Here is a 15,769-nt window from a genome sequence, read left to right on the forward strand (position 1 = left end):
AACTAGTCGATCAATCGACTGTTATGTTTGATCTGATCATTTCGATACCTTAAAACCAAACCAAGTTTCAAAGTGTTCTAAACCTAAAGTGGCTAAATAGTAAGAAAAAGAAAAATTTTCTTGTGATTGAAACCATCAATCATTACCTCCTCAATTATTCCTTAATCGAGTGGTATAGTTCAACAAGCTAAAACTCTTATCATTTTAGCAAAAGAGAAGGAATTATCCTGATAAAAAAGAGCTTCTTGTGGAACTCACTTTCCCTTTCCTTTGTGGAGCTCCGATATAACTCGGCCAAAATATACCCAAGTACCTAACCGCTTGAGATACAAGTCGAAGAGGAAGATGCATATAATTAGTTCAATCATTCACTGGATAACTTGTGAAAATGCTTTAAAAAGATAACAAAATGAGCATATATGAGGACTCTATTTATTGTGAATTAATCATTGAAAAGAAGGGCTTTATCACTTGTTAAGACTACATCAGTGGCTTTACTATTGCCATGCTCCCTTTTATCTGTAAAGAAACAGCTTTAGGAAAACTTTTTGTCAGTGGTTATTGAAAAAAGAAAATTAATTATTATTAACATATATATATATATATATATATATATATATTGCTAATTATTTCTTAATTAAAGATTCTCATGCCTACTTTAATTATATTGTCCCCACTGTTCTAATTTTTTTTTTTTTCAATTATATTGTGGTGGTCATTAGGCTGATTTGAGTGCAACTTCAAAATTTATAAAGAAAAAAGTTCAGACTTTATAAAGAAATAAAGAAACTTTGAGGCTGGCTGATTTATTGTAAATTCAAAATTTATAAAGAAATAAAGGGGAAAAAGTTACAATTCTTAGTTGTTAAGATTGGAACTTCAAAATCAATTTATTGTAATGATAAAAGCTCAGACTTTATATATCTTTATAATGATTAGCAGAACACTAAGGCGTTTCAGACAATGGCAAAGTTCCAAAAAGATAAGTCAATATAATATGAATACCACTGACAAAAAATTAAAGAACACCAGTAAATAATTAACACAGACAAGTAAATAAATATAAAAAATGGTGCAACTGATAAATTTATTAAAGTTAAATTAACTTTTATGAGTTAGGTTGACTTTTTTATTTTAAAATTTATATTTAAACATAAAAAAGTTGATGTTGAATATTTTTAGCATATAATCCAACATGTAAGGTTTACTTATATTTTTAAAAAAAAGTTGATACCAGCCAAGTGGTCTATACTATATACACACACAGGTGTCCGGTAGCCTTTACACTTTAATTCATTAACCCCACTTTAATTTAACTCATCAACTCAGGTGTTTGACAATCGATGCCCTAATTCATTGATGAATTTTTTTTTAAAGCACAACGGTTGAAACATATATATATTTTCTATTTAATAGAAAAAAATTATAAAAAATGATACAAAATATGATTATCTAGATGGTCGGGCTATCATCTAATGGAGTAATCATGTTGTAGCTTGTGGTTCTAATATACAAATGGAGCATGACACTTTACAACAATATGTCAATCGTGAATGTCAGTTGTTGGCGGCCTCAGTCAAGGTGAGCATTTCTGAATTTACTCAAGTAAATAATTTTTCAAATAATCAAAGTCATCACTACACATGCCCCTCTTCGTATCGTGTTAGAGTCGATGATGTACATTAGAGACTACTTAAGCCATACACCACTAAGATTTCTATTTCAATGAACTCTCATTAGAATTTTAAATTAACTTTAATTGATCATTTATTACTATAATTATTTTTCATTATTTTTATTTTTGAAAAAGAATACTAATCAACCCTAATTGAAAATTTTCATATTTTATTTTGTATTTTATTTTATTTTTATATCTTTTATTCAACTAAATTGATTAGATTTTAATTCTCACTTTTTTTAATTTGCATTAATTATTATTCATTCTAATTAATTTAAATAAAAAACAAATATTTATTTATTATCATATTTGTATATAAATTAAATTTTAATATTTTTTAATTTTAAATATTTTTATTTTTATAAAATATTAAAATGTATATTTTTTATTATTTGGATATAAATATATCTATTATAAAATATTATTTTAGATATACAAAATGTATGAAAAAATATAAAAAAATTATTCAATCTCAACGGTAAAGTTATTATCGTATGACCTCGTGGTCACAAGTTCGAATTATAAAAATAGTCTCTTAAAATATAAAATAAGACAGCGTACAATAGATCTAATGTGATTGACTCTTTCTTGAGACTCAGTGGCGTAGCCAAGATTTTCAATCATCTCAACAAAGTTTGCTCAAAAGACTGCTATCCTATTCCTCGAATCGACCAATTGATGGACATGACTTTTGGTTATGAACACATATTGCATGTTGGATGCATATCAAGTATATCATTAAATTCCCTTGGCAATTGAAGATTAAAAAAATTAGCTTCATCACCTCTGACGGAATATTTTATTACACTATTATGCCCTTCGGATTAAAAAATACAAGGGCAATATATCAATGTCTGATGGATCGAGTCTTCAAGCATCAAATAGGCAGAAACGCTGAAGTCTATATAGATGATATCCTGATCAAGAGTACTCATGTCGAGGACCTAATCAGTGATATAAAGGAGATCTATAGTACACTGCACTTATACGACCTCAAACTAAATCTAAACAAGCGTCTATTCAGAGTTAAAAGCGATTATTTTCTCGGTTATATTGTGATTGAACGAGGGATCAAGGATAATCTCAAGAAAGTCCAAGCCTTGCAAAATATGTCATCTCCCCAGAACCTCAAAGAAACACAGAGACTCATCGGTTGGATTACTGTACTCTGCCGATTCATTTCCAAATCGACCAACAAAAACTTGTCTTTCTTCAAGGTTCTCCAAAAGTTAGCTCAGTTCGAGTGGAACGAGAAATGTAAACAAGCCTTTGCACAACTCAAGTCATACTTAATATAGTTGTCTCTTCTTGAAATGTAAACAAGCCTTTGTACAACTCAAGTTATACTTAATGTAGTTGTTGTTGGGACAATTTTGTCCCAAGTGATCTGGATTTTAATGTTTGGTTGAATCAGTTTAAGTTAGATAATGATTGTGATCTAACATGTGTGACTTGAGTTCACAGGAATGAGGTCTTGGGATTTGGTGAAGTCTCGGAGGCGCAACCTCTTGGCAAAGGACGAAGTCCCGGAGGCGAGGCATCTTGGCAAGAGAAGACTTAGCACGACAAAATCGAAGGAAACGTCTCAAGCTAATGCAAAGAAGTGCACGAGGCTTATGGAAGGCGTTTGAAGACTTGTGTCAAGGCTAAGGGATGAAGAAAAAGTTGAAAAAGGGGAGTTTTCAGCTTAGTCAGTCAACTGGCCCTGCCAGCAGTCAACTGGAGTTGATTCGAATAACACACAGCTAAGTTCAGAACCCTCAGTCGACTGAAGTCCTGAATTCTAGTCGACTGGGGTCAAACAGAAAGATCAGTCGAGAGGTACAGTCGACTGGTGTTGGAGCAGTCAACTGATAGACTACCGTTGGGTGACAACTGGCACATTAAATGCATATTAAAGAGCCGTTGAAGCCCATCAGTCGACTGACCCTAGGATTAGTCGACTGGTGCATGGAATTTTATAAAAAGAGCGATCAACGTCGCAAAAAACAAGACTTGATTTCTTCTTCTTTCTGACAACTCTATGTGATTGAAAAACTTCATTCTCTTCCTCCTTAAACTCCATTAAAACCCTTGTAAGAGGAAGAGCTTTGTTGTAAAGGTTTCTCCTTCTTCGAAGCGTGCTTCAAGAAGGAGATTGTTTCATAATGGAGTCGTCGGTTGCATGTGTGGATCCTTAGATTAGTCATCTCGTTGAGGTGGATACCAAGTAAATCGAACCGGGTTAGCATTTGATCTTGTTCTTTCTTATTGTTAGCAGGTCCCTTTCGCGTGAACTGACATTCAACCGAAAGAATCAAATGACGTTTCAAGAGGGATACAGCACCGCACGACTGCATTACTTCGACGGCAACGATTTCGCATATTGGAAAGGTAGGATGGAATACTATTTGATGAATGACATTGACATTTGATTTAGTGTTATAGATAGGTTCGAAAAACCCAAGGATGCTTCTAGAAAATCTCTTTCTACAAAGGATTGGTCAAATGATATATGCAAGAAGACACAAGCGAATGCGAAAGTCACAACAACCTTGCAATGCGGACTCTCCAAAGAATAATTGAGTAAGGTTGGTCCATTCGACTCGGCCAACGAATTGTGGGAAAAACTTATTGAACTCAATAAGGGCTCAAGCGAATCAAGACGAGCCAAAAGAGATTTATTAGTGGGTCAACTCCAATCGTTCTCAATGAGGACCAACAAGAATGTAAGCCAAATGCATGGACGGTTCACGGAGATCATGAATGACCTCCATATCATTGGTGAAAAGATTGACAACCGAGATCTAGTAAGGTATGTCTTACAAACTTTCCCTCGAACCACTCTATGGGCATCAATGGTCAATGCTTATAAAGTATCAAGGGACTTATTTACTATAAAACTAGATGAATTATTTTGTGAGTTTGAGCTACATAAACAAGTTAACTTGCCCACAAAGGAGAAAGATATTGCTTTGCTTATAGATAGGAAGAGACGAGAAGAAAAAGAGTTAAAAACAATGACAATGGACGGACACTGACTATGATAGAAATAAACATAATACATGACATCGTATATCACATCAAATAGGTACTTAGTGAAAATGAGAAACATGTAAAGAGAGTGAGGACTAATGAGTTTGAATGATTTAGCCATCTATAATTCCCTCAACCTCTGGAAAACCAAAAGTTAGTGTTAGAAATAGTATTGAAAGTGATCCCTAATAACCAACTTTTATATTGTAATAATTATCCATAATTGCTAAATATCATAGCAAATATGACCATAACTACTATAATAATATTTTAAAAATATTTTCAAAGTTAAAAATATTACAAAATACTCTTGATATTTTTTAAAATAAAATATCCTATTGCCAATACTAAAAATTTAAAAATCCTTTTAATTATTATCCATTATTATTTATAAATAGTAAAAAATATTAAAACCGGCTTTTAATTATTTTTTTATAATTTTACATTGCCAGGGTCTTCATAGTTTAAATCCAGCCCATTTATGCCAACATCTAGATAAACATGCAAACATCATCATATCTGGTAAATAATTTCGATATAATCTTGCATAGCACATACTAAGCTCAATACAATTTTGAACAAGCTCAGAATTTCCATTGAAGATGGATGAATAATCTCATCCGTTGTTAAGAACTAATTTCAGATAACAGTTCAGAATTCCAAACCTTAATGCTTCACTGCCACAACAAACAACATGGTCAATGGCCTCTGATGCCCTTACATCAATGCTGTAGTTGTTATTGTCGTCGTCTTGTATGAGATAAAACTGCCAGTAAGATTTTCTTGCGAGGACCCTACAATATGAAGCCCCTGAGCATCAGAATAAGAATACTAACATTTTCGCCATCTTTGGAGGACATGGGGAACTACTACTGTGGTTTAGCTCAATAACAGCCCTCCAATGCATAAAAATGAAAAATAACATCCCATTGATAGCATAAACAAGATTCAAAGAGAAGCTCATTGATGAAGATGCATAGCAGTCATATTAACTGCTTCTGACATACAACAAATGATAGTGTGATCATATTGTAAACAAGTGTTTTCAGATGCAAATGGAAAGCTTCTAATATTCAATTTCTCCAGGACTCCAGTGACAATCTACTTAGGGGCAACTCATACTTTCATTGCCAAGTAAAAGGCCTTTGGTCTCCAAATAGTAGGAAGGCTATTAACTTCTAATAGAGGGATCACTATCTAAGCTAGGTGCCCTTGATTGGAATGGAAAAATCATATTAGAACTGGTGTCTTTCAATGACTACTAAGTTCCATAAGAGGGCAGTTGGTACTGATGTCCTTTCCGAAATTTGTGCATTATAGTCTAGTAATGACTAATAATTATTGTTTCACAATAAACAAGAAAAAAAAGTACATTGTGGTAAAAGCACTAATACAAATTTTGCTCCCATTTTCCATCAATAATAATTTTGGATGAATAGGTGGCAAGACACAATGGAAAGATGAGATATATATAGTGTTACCATCTTTTTATTTATTTTTTTTATTTTTGTATGGATGGATGGATGGGGCGGATAAGAAACAAAACACCTTAAAACATGGATCCTTAAACGCCCCAATTGAGTATGATCGAAATGGCAGATGAAAGCCTATTCTGATTCGTCCATTTCTCAATCACATCCACCCAAGTAAATAGGAGGGATCAAAAATCTAAATGATTCATTCACTCAATCATCCATCTACATGCTTATCAACCCAAGTAGGCAGGCTGTGAGGATCAATAACACGGATCACTAAAGTAAAAGGCCACCATTCATACAAAGAGAAAGCCATCCCATGCAGAATAGCTGAGAGATTAGAGATGATAATAGGCATCAACGAGTCACATACACTTTGAAGCTGGAAGCAATAACCAGGAGAATAATCAATAAAACATGAACTAAGGTCTATCCCATCAGCAACAAGAACAGCTGAGCCCCTACCATCTAATTTCTAATATATGGATCATTTCCGGCTATTGAAAACCTTATGTAAATCTATCACTTTTGTAAATCTAAATGGTCATACCAAAATCATTTAAGTTCTTAAAATTGTGCTAATATTCTTTGGCCTCTCTCAAACCTTCGCATCATTTCCTTAGTAAACTGAACTAATCTACAGGAAAAAAAAATGTTCAAGAAAGTCTTCTCTCTACCCCCCATCTAATTTGGAAAGTTGGAATACGGAATGTTGTTGCTCTTGTAATGCGAAAACTATGTCATAAATTTCTTACATTGTGCTGAATTATCCTCCATGTGTAATCATTACTAAGTTAGAAAAAACTACCACATCTAATTAGGAAAGTTGGAGTGCAGTATGTTGTTGCTCTTGCAATGTGAAAACTGTATGCCATAAAATTGATACATTGTGCTGAGTTTTCCTCCCTGTGCGACACTAGTAAATTAGAAAAAGCTACCGCATCTAATTTGAAAAGTTGTGGTACCATATGTTGTTGCTCTTGCAATGTGAATACTATAAGCCACAAATTTATTACATTGTACTGAATTTTTGTCATATGCATGATCTTTGCTAAACTAGAAAAGGCTACATCTAGTTCAGAATGTAGGGCTATCATTATGTTGTTGTTGCACTGTGAATACATCATAAAATTATTGCATTGTGCTGAGTTTTCTTCCATATTGTGATCTTTGCTAAATAAGAAAAGTTTACCATAAACTTTAAACATTTAGGAAGATGAGTGTTAAACTATATATGCCCAACCTAAGTTCATACATGCTTCACTCAAAGTAACCGATCATAAAGGCTAACTCATTGCTCTTTGCTTCTAAACTTTTATTCCCAAATTTCAAAGCTCAATAGCTATAAGGAGGAACATTTAAAAATTGAAATCATGACATCTGACAGGCAAACTCGGATATTCCAAAGATTTGTAGTTTAATAAAGTGCAAATTCTTCATTAGGAAACTGTTTAGATAGAAAATATTACCCAAATGATGAAAATAGTTCAAGTATGTTTTTTGCCAGGACATTAGCAAAAATGCCTATGAAATTATAAATACACAATAGTAAAATGTATTAAAAGAAAATTAATCATCAACTTATTGAGTATATCCAAGGAAACTTTGTGTAAAATGTAAAAGACCAGCAAAGAAAATAGAGCAAAAAATGTAAAATACCATAGGAACTCCCATCTCTTTAAGATCATTGTCTCTCATCTGCCTTAATGCTGTCATATCCACCTGAAACCAGAAAAAATAAGGCCTAGTATATTATTTCATTCTCAAGCATCATCTCCAGTGAAGAGTCATTTAAGGAACTTTTCATGATAAAAATGGCTAGAAATAGTTTAGACATTAACATACAGTTCATGATGACACTTCTGTCATGAGCAAAATGAAGAAAAGGCTTTCACAGTGGTGGCATATTGCAAATTAATGCAATTAGCAAGAGAATTTAATTTATCCCAAAAAAGCACAAAACAATTTGAAATGCTCAATCATAAAAAACAAGCAAAAAATGGCATTTAATAGCTATACATGAAACCAAAAGTTAATTTAGCAAAAGGAGGTTCCATGCAATCATAGCATAGGAAATAAGACACATCTCTATAATGATATGACAAATAATGAATGGTTATCACAATATAGCTCCAATTATAATCTAGTACAGACAAAGCAATCAAGGAAAGAACATCACCAAGCATGCATCCTCATGAGGTACTTAAAATGTTCAACAGTGACTCTACCTCTTCTGCCTGAAAAAGTATAGCATATTTTCCCAGACCCAATGATGTTAGCAGGTCACCAACTGTAAGAGGTTCCCCAGGCTGCAGAAAGCAAGTAGCATTTTATCAAGGGTGTAGGCAATAATTACATAATTAGGTAACGTGCATAATGATATTGCAGAAAATAGTAACCACCTACAGCAGATTATCATGTTATATAGCTACGCTTGCTAGTTCTGACATGAAAACTTATAAATCAGTTAGCAAGGAAATCTTAATGATATGCACATATAGCACATTAAGGTTTGGTTTACTTGGATAGAAAATAGGAGAGGAAGGGGGCCAGAGAGGGATAGAATCGCAAAAATACACATGAATCAGTTCAATTGTTATTAGATTTATAAAAAAAAATATCATAAAATTACTTCCCAGCATGCTTTTCTTTTTCTTTCTTTGCATTTTCTTAAACAGGCAAAAAGTTAACAAATTAAGAAACAAGTACATTTGTTTGAAAGTTTGTGTATAAAATCAATAAAAGAATTATATATAAAAAGGCTATTAGTAAAATCACTTCTTATATCTGGAATCTATAGATAAAGAGTTAATACAAAAAAAAATCTAGATACTTTAAATTACTTCCTATATTTAAAATGTTTGGGAAAGTGGTGTATAAAATCAATGCAAAATATAGAAATTGCTACTTTCAGCTATATTTAGATATTATCTCTAAGAACAATGTTATCTTCGTCAGTAAAGTGATTGAACATTGAAATTTTGAAAACTGGGAAGCATGATATGGAAAAAAGGTGTGGAAGTACTTTGGAAAAGGGGGAAATGCAAGGTAAGTTTATGCAATTTTGCCTAGTTAGAGACTCATGCAATGCCACACAAACTTTATATCCTTCTTGGTTTCTGGAAGCCCTATCTTCCTCTCTTTCTGACAATAGATCATTCAGATGTTGCCTCCAAATCAGTCATAAAGCATGCAATGTAGAAGGATATACACTCCCAGAGGAGCTAAAATGCTACTCAGGAAAATCACAGCAGATTGTGTGAAGCAATCAGTTAATCAGATTCAAAAGTTCAGGATTGTCTTGCAGGGATGTTGGACAAATGAATATCAAATTAATGAGAAGCAATTCTTTGGAGCAACAGACTTACCCCAAGTTCACTTCTATGGACATTAACTCCCGGTGCAGGAGCTCGAACTGCAGGCCTTGCTATATCTACAGAGGTAGTTTTGCTCATATAAGTAACAGATCTAGAAGCTTCACCTACTAGAGTATTGGTCAGATAACTAGGTCTAGATGCATCTAGAGATATAATCCCAGGTGCATCTTGTAGGTCCCCATATCTTCTTGAATGAGACATATGCCTTGGAACACTGATGAGCCTATCTGGAGAATTATGCCTTGGCTTATCCAAAGCTACTGAATAAGACTTTCTATGTGAATCCAATTTGAGCAAATCATCTGCACTTCTTGCAGAAGCTATTCTTCTCCCAAGGCTAGAGGCACTTGATTCTTTTGGTTGTTGTCTAGCATTAGATCTGCTTGAATTATCTATACTCCGAGATAGTCTTTCACGCAGGTCAACATCACGTCTTTCAGCAACAAGATGCCCTCTCCGAGATAAGCTTTTCTTTATAAGCTTCCATCTCAGATCATCTTTGCCAACCTGATTGTCATTATGGATTAAAGTACTGATAAATTAGAGCAATCAAGAATAAAGAAAAGCAATAGTTTATGAGTACATTTGAAGGAACACCAGATTCTATTTGCTTGCCCCTCAAATTCTTATCAATGAATCTTTCATTGTGTCCTGTCCTTTGACTGTAACAAGAGAAATAATATTACCATCCCAATGGAATTTACATAAAATTTGATCAAACAAAATGGAATTAAAGAAATATCAATTAGAATATCAGAAGCTTGCTTCTCCTAAGCTCAGGTTCATGAGCCAACAATTTAATTCATGAAACATCCAATGCAAAGCCTGTCGCTTAAAGAACAAATTCACAAGGTGCAGAATCTGCATGTGCTACAACCTCAGAAAATCATGAACTTGTAAAGAAAATGTATGACCTTGTTTTAAGATAGCTTATGCATTAAAGTTTTAAACACTCGTTGTGATATCAACATTAAAACAACAAAATAAGAACAAATAAAGTGAAAAAAAAAACAAGTGAAGCTCTCAAGTCTCAGATGAAGCACAGAGCAGAAAAGGTATAAATATTGTACATCATAACACAATGTTCTTTCAATTGTGAGCACAAATACTAATGAAAACTTACAAACTTTAAAATCACAGACATCAATTAATAAAAACCTGAAACTCAGATAACAGAAGACATACAAACAACATGAAGATAGCCTAGTATCCAATATGAAGAAAATACTCAAGTATTTGTTATCTGCTGACCAATATATATAAATAAAATAGGATTTATTCAAATGTCTGTCCCTCAAAAGGGTACTTTTATCTATGTAGATATGCTGTTTGTCCCAAAATCCCTTTGACACCATAAATATTACTGCTTTATTGACTGAAAGAAAGAGCACACCGTTTGTCTTGGTAATGGCTGCCATATGAATTGGAATTGGTTATGTTGCTTTCCAACCTTTCTCTCACTGATCGCTTGCCACCTAGGGCAGGCAAGTCATCATCAGAATGTCTACTATCAGATGTAGATCTTGCTCTCTTCACAACCTACAGAGGAAGGAAAAACAGTCAAGTTAGCCAATCATATACTGGTTGGTAGATTCATTAGATCGATACATTGAACTGAGAGATAGAGAAATATAAAGATTTCAATTCCTCATCCATGTGATGTATGATCAGTAAACCAACATGGCATGCCATCATTCACTTTCTTCTTGTCGCCATACAACCAAGTCTCCCTGACTCAGCACAGCATAAAATCAATGCCAGATCCCTCCATTTATTCAAAGAGTCCATCTGGATGAGCGTAAAGCGTTGACAAACACATGAAAAGGATTTTGGTTTTTGCCCCTTCGCTCAAAAAAATTTAGCTGACTTATCCAAAGGTTGATGGATGTTGCAGAATATGTTTCCTCACTACAGTATGCCTGGGTTTGAAGAGGTGCATATGTTTTTCAATGGAGAATGGGAATTAATGAAGCTTGCAGAAAACCAATTTTACCAATAGGATCACTACTTTAACTAACAAAGGAATTTTCCCAACTATGGTAAATTCAAATTTTGATCACTACTTTAACTAACAAAGGAATTTTCCCATCTACGTGAAATTCAAATTTTGATCAGGTGCTGAACAGCTTGAGCTAGGCTGTTGCACCAAGAGACTCAAACCTCATACATCTTCTACAACAGTATCCGCTTAATGGTAAAACCCTTTAAGTGATAATTGAGAAAGAAGCAAGAGTGACTCCTACAAGTGGAGAAACTAGAAATAACAATGACATTAATGAGTTGCATATGAATATCTCTAGACACTCAACATTTTATTCTCTCTGCCAAATAGGCCATCAATAACATCAACTCAGATGGGAGCAAATTCAAATAATGCCCCTAGGCCATTTGCACCAAGTTCGCAAGCTTAACAATCCTAAAATTGAAGAAATGCACTCAATCACCATCATTACAAGGGCTTGTTACCCAACACTTTGAGGTTGGCCTCATAGAACTTATATACAATATCTATCAATTGAATACTATGCAAGATTATATCACTTGTATGAGTATGGCAATCATAGAGAAAAAAAAGGTTTTCAAAACAAACTAATAGTAGCATTTGCATAAGCCAGAACAAGCATATTATATGGCAAATATGTTGCATACAAGCATTTGCATGGGTTACTTGTAGATATGAGTTAAAGCAAGCTAGTCAGAGAAGTGCAGTGAGAACTCAAGCAGCTTGACGACAGACTTATCGGACAACAATGGGCAAAATAATTCAGTAATGAGGGAGAGAGAGGGTTGTGAGGAGAGGAGGATAAGGTGTTCAAAGAGGAAGACAAGAGGAGGTTATGATGGGTGGAGTAGAGGGATGCAAAATGTGGGGAGCCGATGATCAGAAGAGGGAAGTGGAAGAGGAAGACAAAGATGAGGAGGGCAGAAAGAGTTGCAAGGAGGAAACTGGAGAGAGTTGAGAATAAACAAAAGAATGCCATTGTGGCATTCTCTGTCCTCTTTTGTTGGTTTGTTTAAGCTTGTGTAGCCATGTTTCAATCTCTTTTCAGGTATTTGACATTTGTGAAGGTTCAGGTACCACCCATGCCATGTATATATCCCTGTGAAGGGCAGTAGCTTCAAATTGACAAAAAAGGAATAGGCACCCTGTGTACCATACTGAAATGATAGAAACTCTATGATCGCTTATAGGATTGGACAAGCCAATTACTCAAATATTTCAGGAAACATGATTCCTTGTCTAAATGGGGCCAATTTCCAAACTGGATTGGTTATAACAAAACTATGAAGATCCTTCAGACTGATATTTTCAAGTCAAACAAAGCTAGAATGCACTTTGCGTGATTTTCAGGGTGAATTCTAATCAATTTTTAATAGCCTAAACTTGGCTTTATTTATCACAAAACATACTAGATTTAGGAGAATTTAGATATTTGGAAAATACAAAAATATCAATAACTTGGTTCATACACCCAAATGATACTTATCAAGATGATACTTTGCTGATTGATGATATCGAAGAAAAACTCATCTTAAACAAATCCAAATGATTTTGTTCATTCAGGTTAAATACAGATATATTTCCTTTCTTACGGTAAAAAATTGAGTCTTGCACCAACAAACATTCATTAGACCACACTATAAATTAATACACCATTGATTTAAAGAATAATAAAGTCTTCCCAATTAGGACGTTAACAAGTGCTAGATAATCTCTTTGCAGGAAGAAAAAACATGGATGACTACTTAAGAAGAGAACCAAATAAAATGGATTTAAACTTTTACTTAAAACATAAGATTTTGGCAAACATGTAATGGAGATGGAATGTTCAAAGGAGGTTGTTCCAACATGCACATGATACCAACTTAGATAAAACCTAATGGGTAACAGTTATGGCAGGAAGATGGAGAGAGAGGGGGTTTTACCTGGCCACTTCGGCCCAGTGTAATCGTGATCTGGGACCGAGCAGACATCCTTCAGATCCTCCTCCTCTTCCCTGTTCCCAGTTACCTATCGCTTTCCTTTCGCTATCTATCCCTTTTCCGGCAGGTCGAGCGGCGGCAAGAGAAGTAGATCCTAACCCTAACAAACCAAGACAAGGAAAGCGTCAGGATCTCTCCCTCGCCGTAGGCAGCGGAGAGCGACGAAGGCTGCAGGAGGAGGTTGGGGAAGAAGGGATCATCGCAGTTTACCTCAAGGATCGCCTCCGGGCAGGCCAACGATGCGAGAAAAAGAGGGAGTTCAGGAAAAGAGAAATTCACTATTATTATCGCTTTTAACTTTTGCGCATTTTTCAATTTGGCGCTCAGAATGTATACGTCCCTCCAAGAATTATGATTAATGACATTTTAGCCCTAATCTTTGCAAAATCGTCCTCGTATTTGTTATCCTTTCAGTAACAATATCCGGAACTGGAAAGCTTCATTTGACGGTATAAACCGTACAATGTAATTGATGAAATTTACGATATTAGGGGGGTGAAATGAAATCTTCTTGCATATCTTTTTTATAATTTTACATTGTTTCCGAAAATATAATTGAGTTAATTACGATGAAATAAATTTATTAAAATAAAAAATAAAAAAGATCGGATTTTGATGAAATCAAGATAATATTTTTTTCACTCACGATCAATTATAATTTTTTAATTTATTTTTTTATATATGATAGTAAAATTGGTATAAAATTGATAAATTTTATTTTTTACGGAAATATAATTTTAGATTAAATGCATTATGTCATCCTTCAAGTTGCATCAGCTTTGTATGATTAGATTGATTTTTTTAATCTTAAAAGAAGATTAAAAATTAAACGGCAAAAAAGGATGATCACTAAATTTTTAATTAATTAAATATTAACTATAACATTTTGAAAAACATTAAACTTGGACAAAAATATAATAACCACAAATATTATAAAATTTGAAAAAAAAACATTTTTTTAACGAACCAAAGAAGACTTTGAGTCATGTCTCCGTGTAACTAATTAATCGGTACAAAATCACCAAAACATATTTAACAATTTGGATAACTGAAGATCAATAATTGTGCCAACATCCTAGAAAAGTCTCTAATTATTTAGTCAAAATGTCTTTTTTTTTTTTAAGAACTTCCTATTAAACCATAAGGGGGAATTCTTATATTTTACCTAGTTATTAAAAATATTTTTAACATTTTAAATCATCAGAATACCATCTAAACTTTCAAAACAATTAGCATTTTACCTTAAAAACTACGACAATTAATCAAAAGACATACTTAGAGTTGAAGAATTTTTAAAAGGCACACTTAGATTTCATATTTCTTAAAAGTGTATCTCATTCTCATTTTACTCCTCATATTAATGTTGACATCATTTTTATTTTCTCAAGCATTCTAGTCATATTTTTAAATAAAATCTCATTGAGACTCGTGTTTATCTTACCTCTATAAGATTTACACGCAACTATTCCTACACAAAACACTAATTCTAACTGGATTTTCTCCAAAGAAGATGAAGACAAACTTGAAAATCAATTGTTCTAAAAAAAAGGCTGATCAAGGTTTACGGATAGCAACTCATTCGATATTTTCTCATCAATTCTCTTCAAAATTTGCTCATGTATATATTATATCAGATACTATTTTTATTACGTTGTGATATAAATGTATGCTACGTAAAGACGAATGATTTATATCGAGTAGAATCATTAAAGGTTTAGAAAATATTATTTTAGGATTTCTTTTTTGGTTAGTGTAGTTGAGGTTTTTGGAAAGATTAATTGACATTATAAATACAATGATCTGAATGTAAAAGATTAATTTTTATGATATAAGATATTATGTGGTGAGTAAATATATATATGTATATATTTAGAGGTGGTTTTCTTTTAGTTTGTCTATACTTATTATTTGGTACTGAATTTTCAAATCAAAAGATATACGGTAGTTCCAATCCTTAATATAGTGGTACTGAATATTAAATTCTAGCACCACTATGGTGTTGTTCTTATATAACCAGCACCAATGTGTTGTTATCTTTACAACTAGTACCACAATGGTGTTAATCCTTGGAAAGTAGCATCATTGCCTTTGACATCTGAAAATATTGATTCTGATATTTTAAAACCAGTACCATCGTTTTAAAAATTTCACCATATGTGTCAATTGGCACGGATCCATAACTTCATAAAGGGGGCTCATAACCAAGATTGCATATTATATATACCCTCTTCACACTCACC

At 33.4% G+C, this 15,769-nt stretch overlaps 1 protein-coding gene across 1 annotated transcript; it reads right to left on the minus strand.

Moving 5' to 3' along the window:
* Positions 1-5,211: 5,211 nt before the first annotated feature.
* On the minus strand, positions 5,212-13,813 carry LOC141816325 (uncharacterized). Its single transcript, XM_074704127.1, has 8 exons — positions 13,740-13,813; positions 13,473-13,629; positions 10,939-11,084; positions 10,129-10,207; positions 9,537-10,052; positions 8,397-8,477; positions 7,828-7,890; positions 5,212-5,487 (listed from the first exon to the last, which is right to left on the minus strand). The coding sequence occupies exons 2-8, from the start codon at positions 13,518-13,520 to the stop codon at positions 5,431-5,433; spliced, it is 990 nt and encodes a 329-aa protein (XP_074560228.1). The 5' UTR covers positions 13,521-13,629; positions 13,740-13,813; the 3' UTR covers positions 5,212-5,430.
* Positions 13,814-15,769: the final 1,956 nt, after the last annotated feature.

This window comes from Curcuma longa, unplaced genomic scaffold, assembly GCF_044706935.1.
Source record: "Curcuma longa cultivar G26 ecotype Majalengka, Jawa Barat unplaced genomic scaffold, ITB_CL_G26_1.1 contig_16043, whole genome shotgun sequence".
Lineage (NCBI taxonomy): Eukaryota > Viridiplantae > Streptophyta > Magnoliopsida > Zingiberales > Zingiberaceae > Curcuma > Curcuma longa.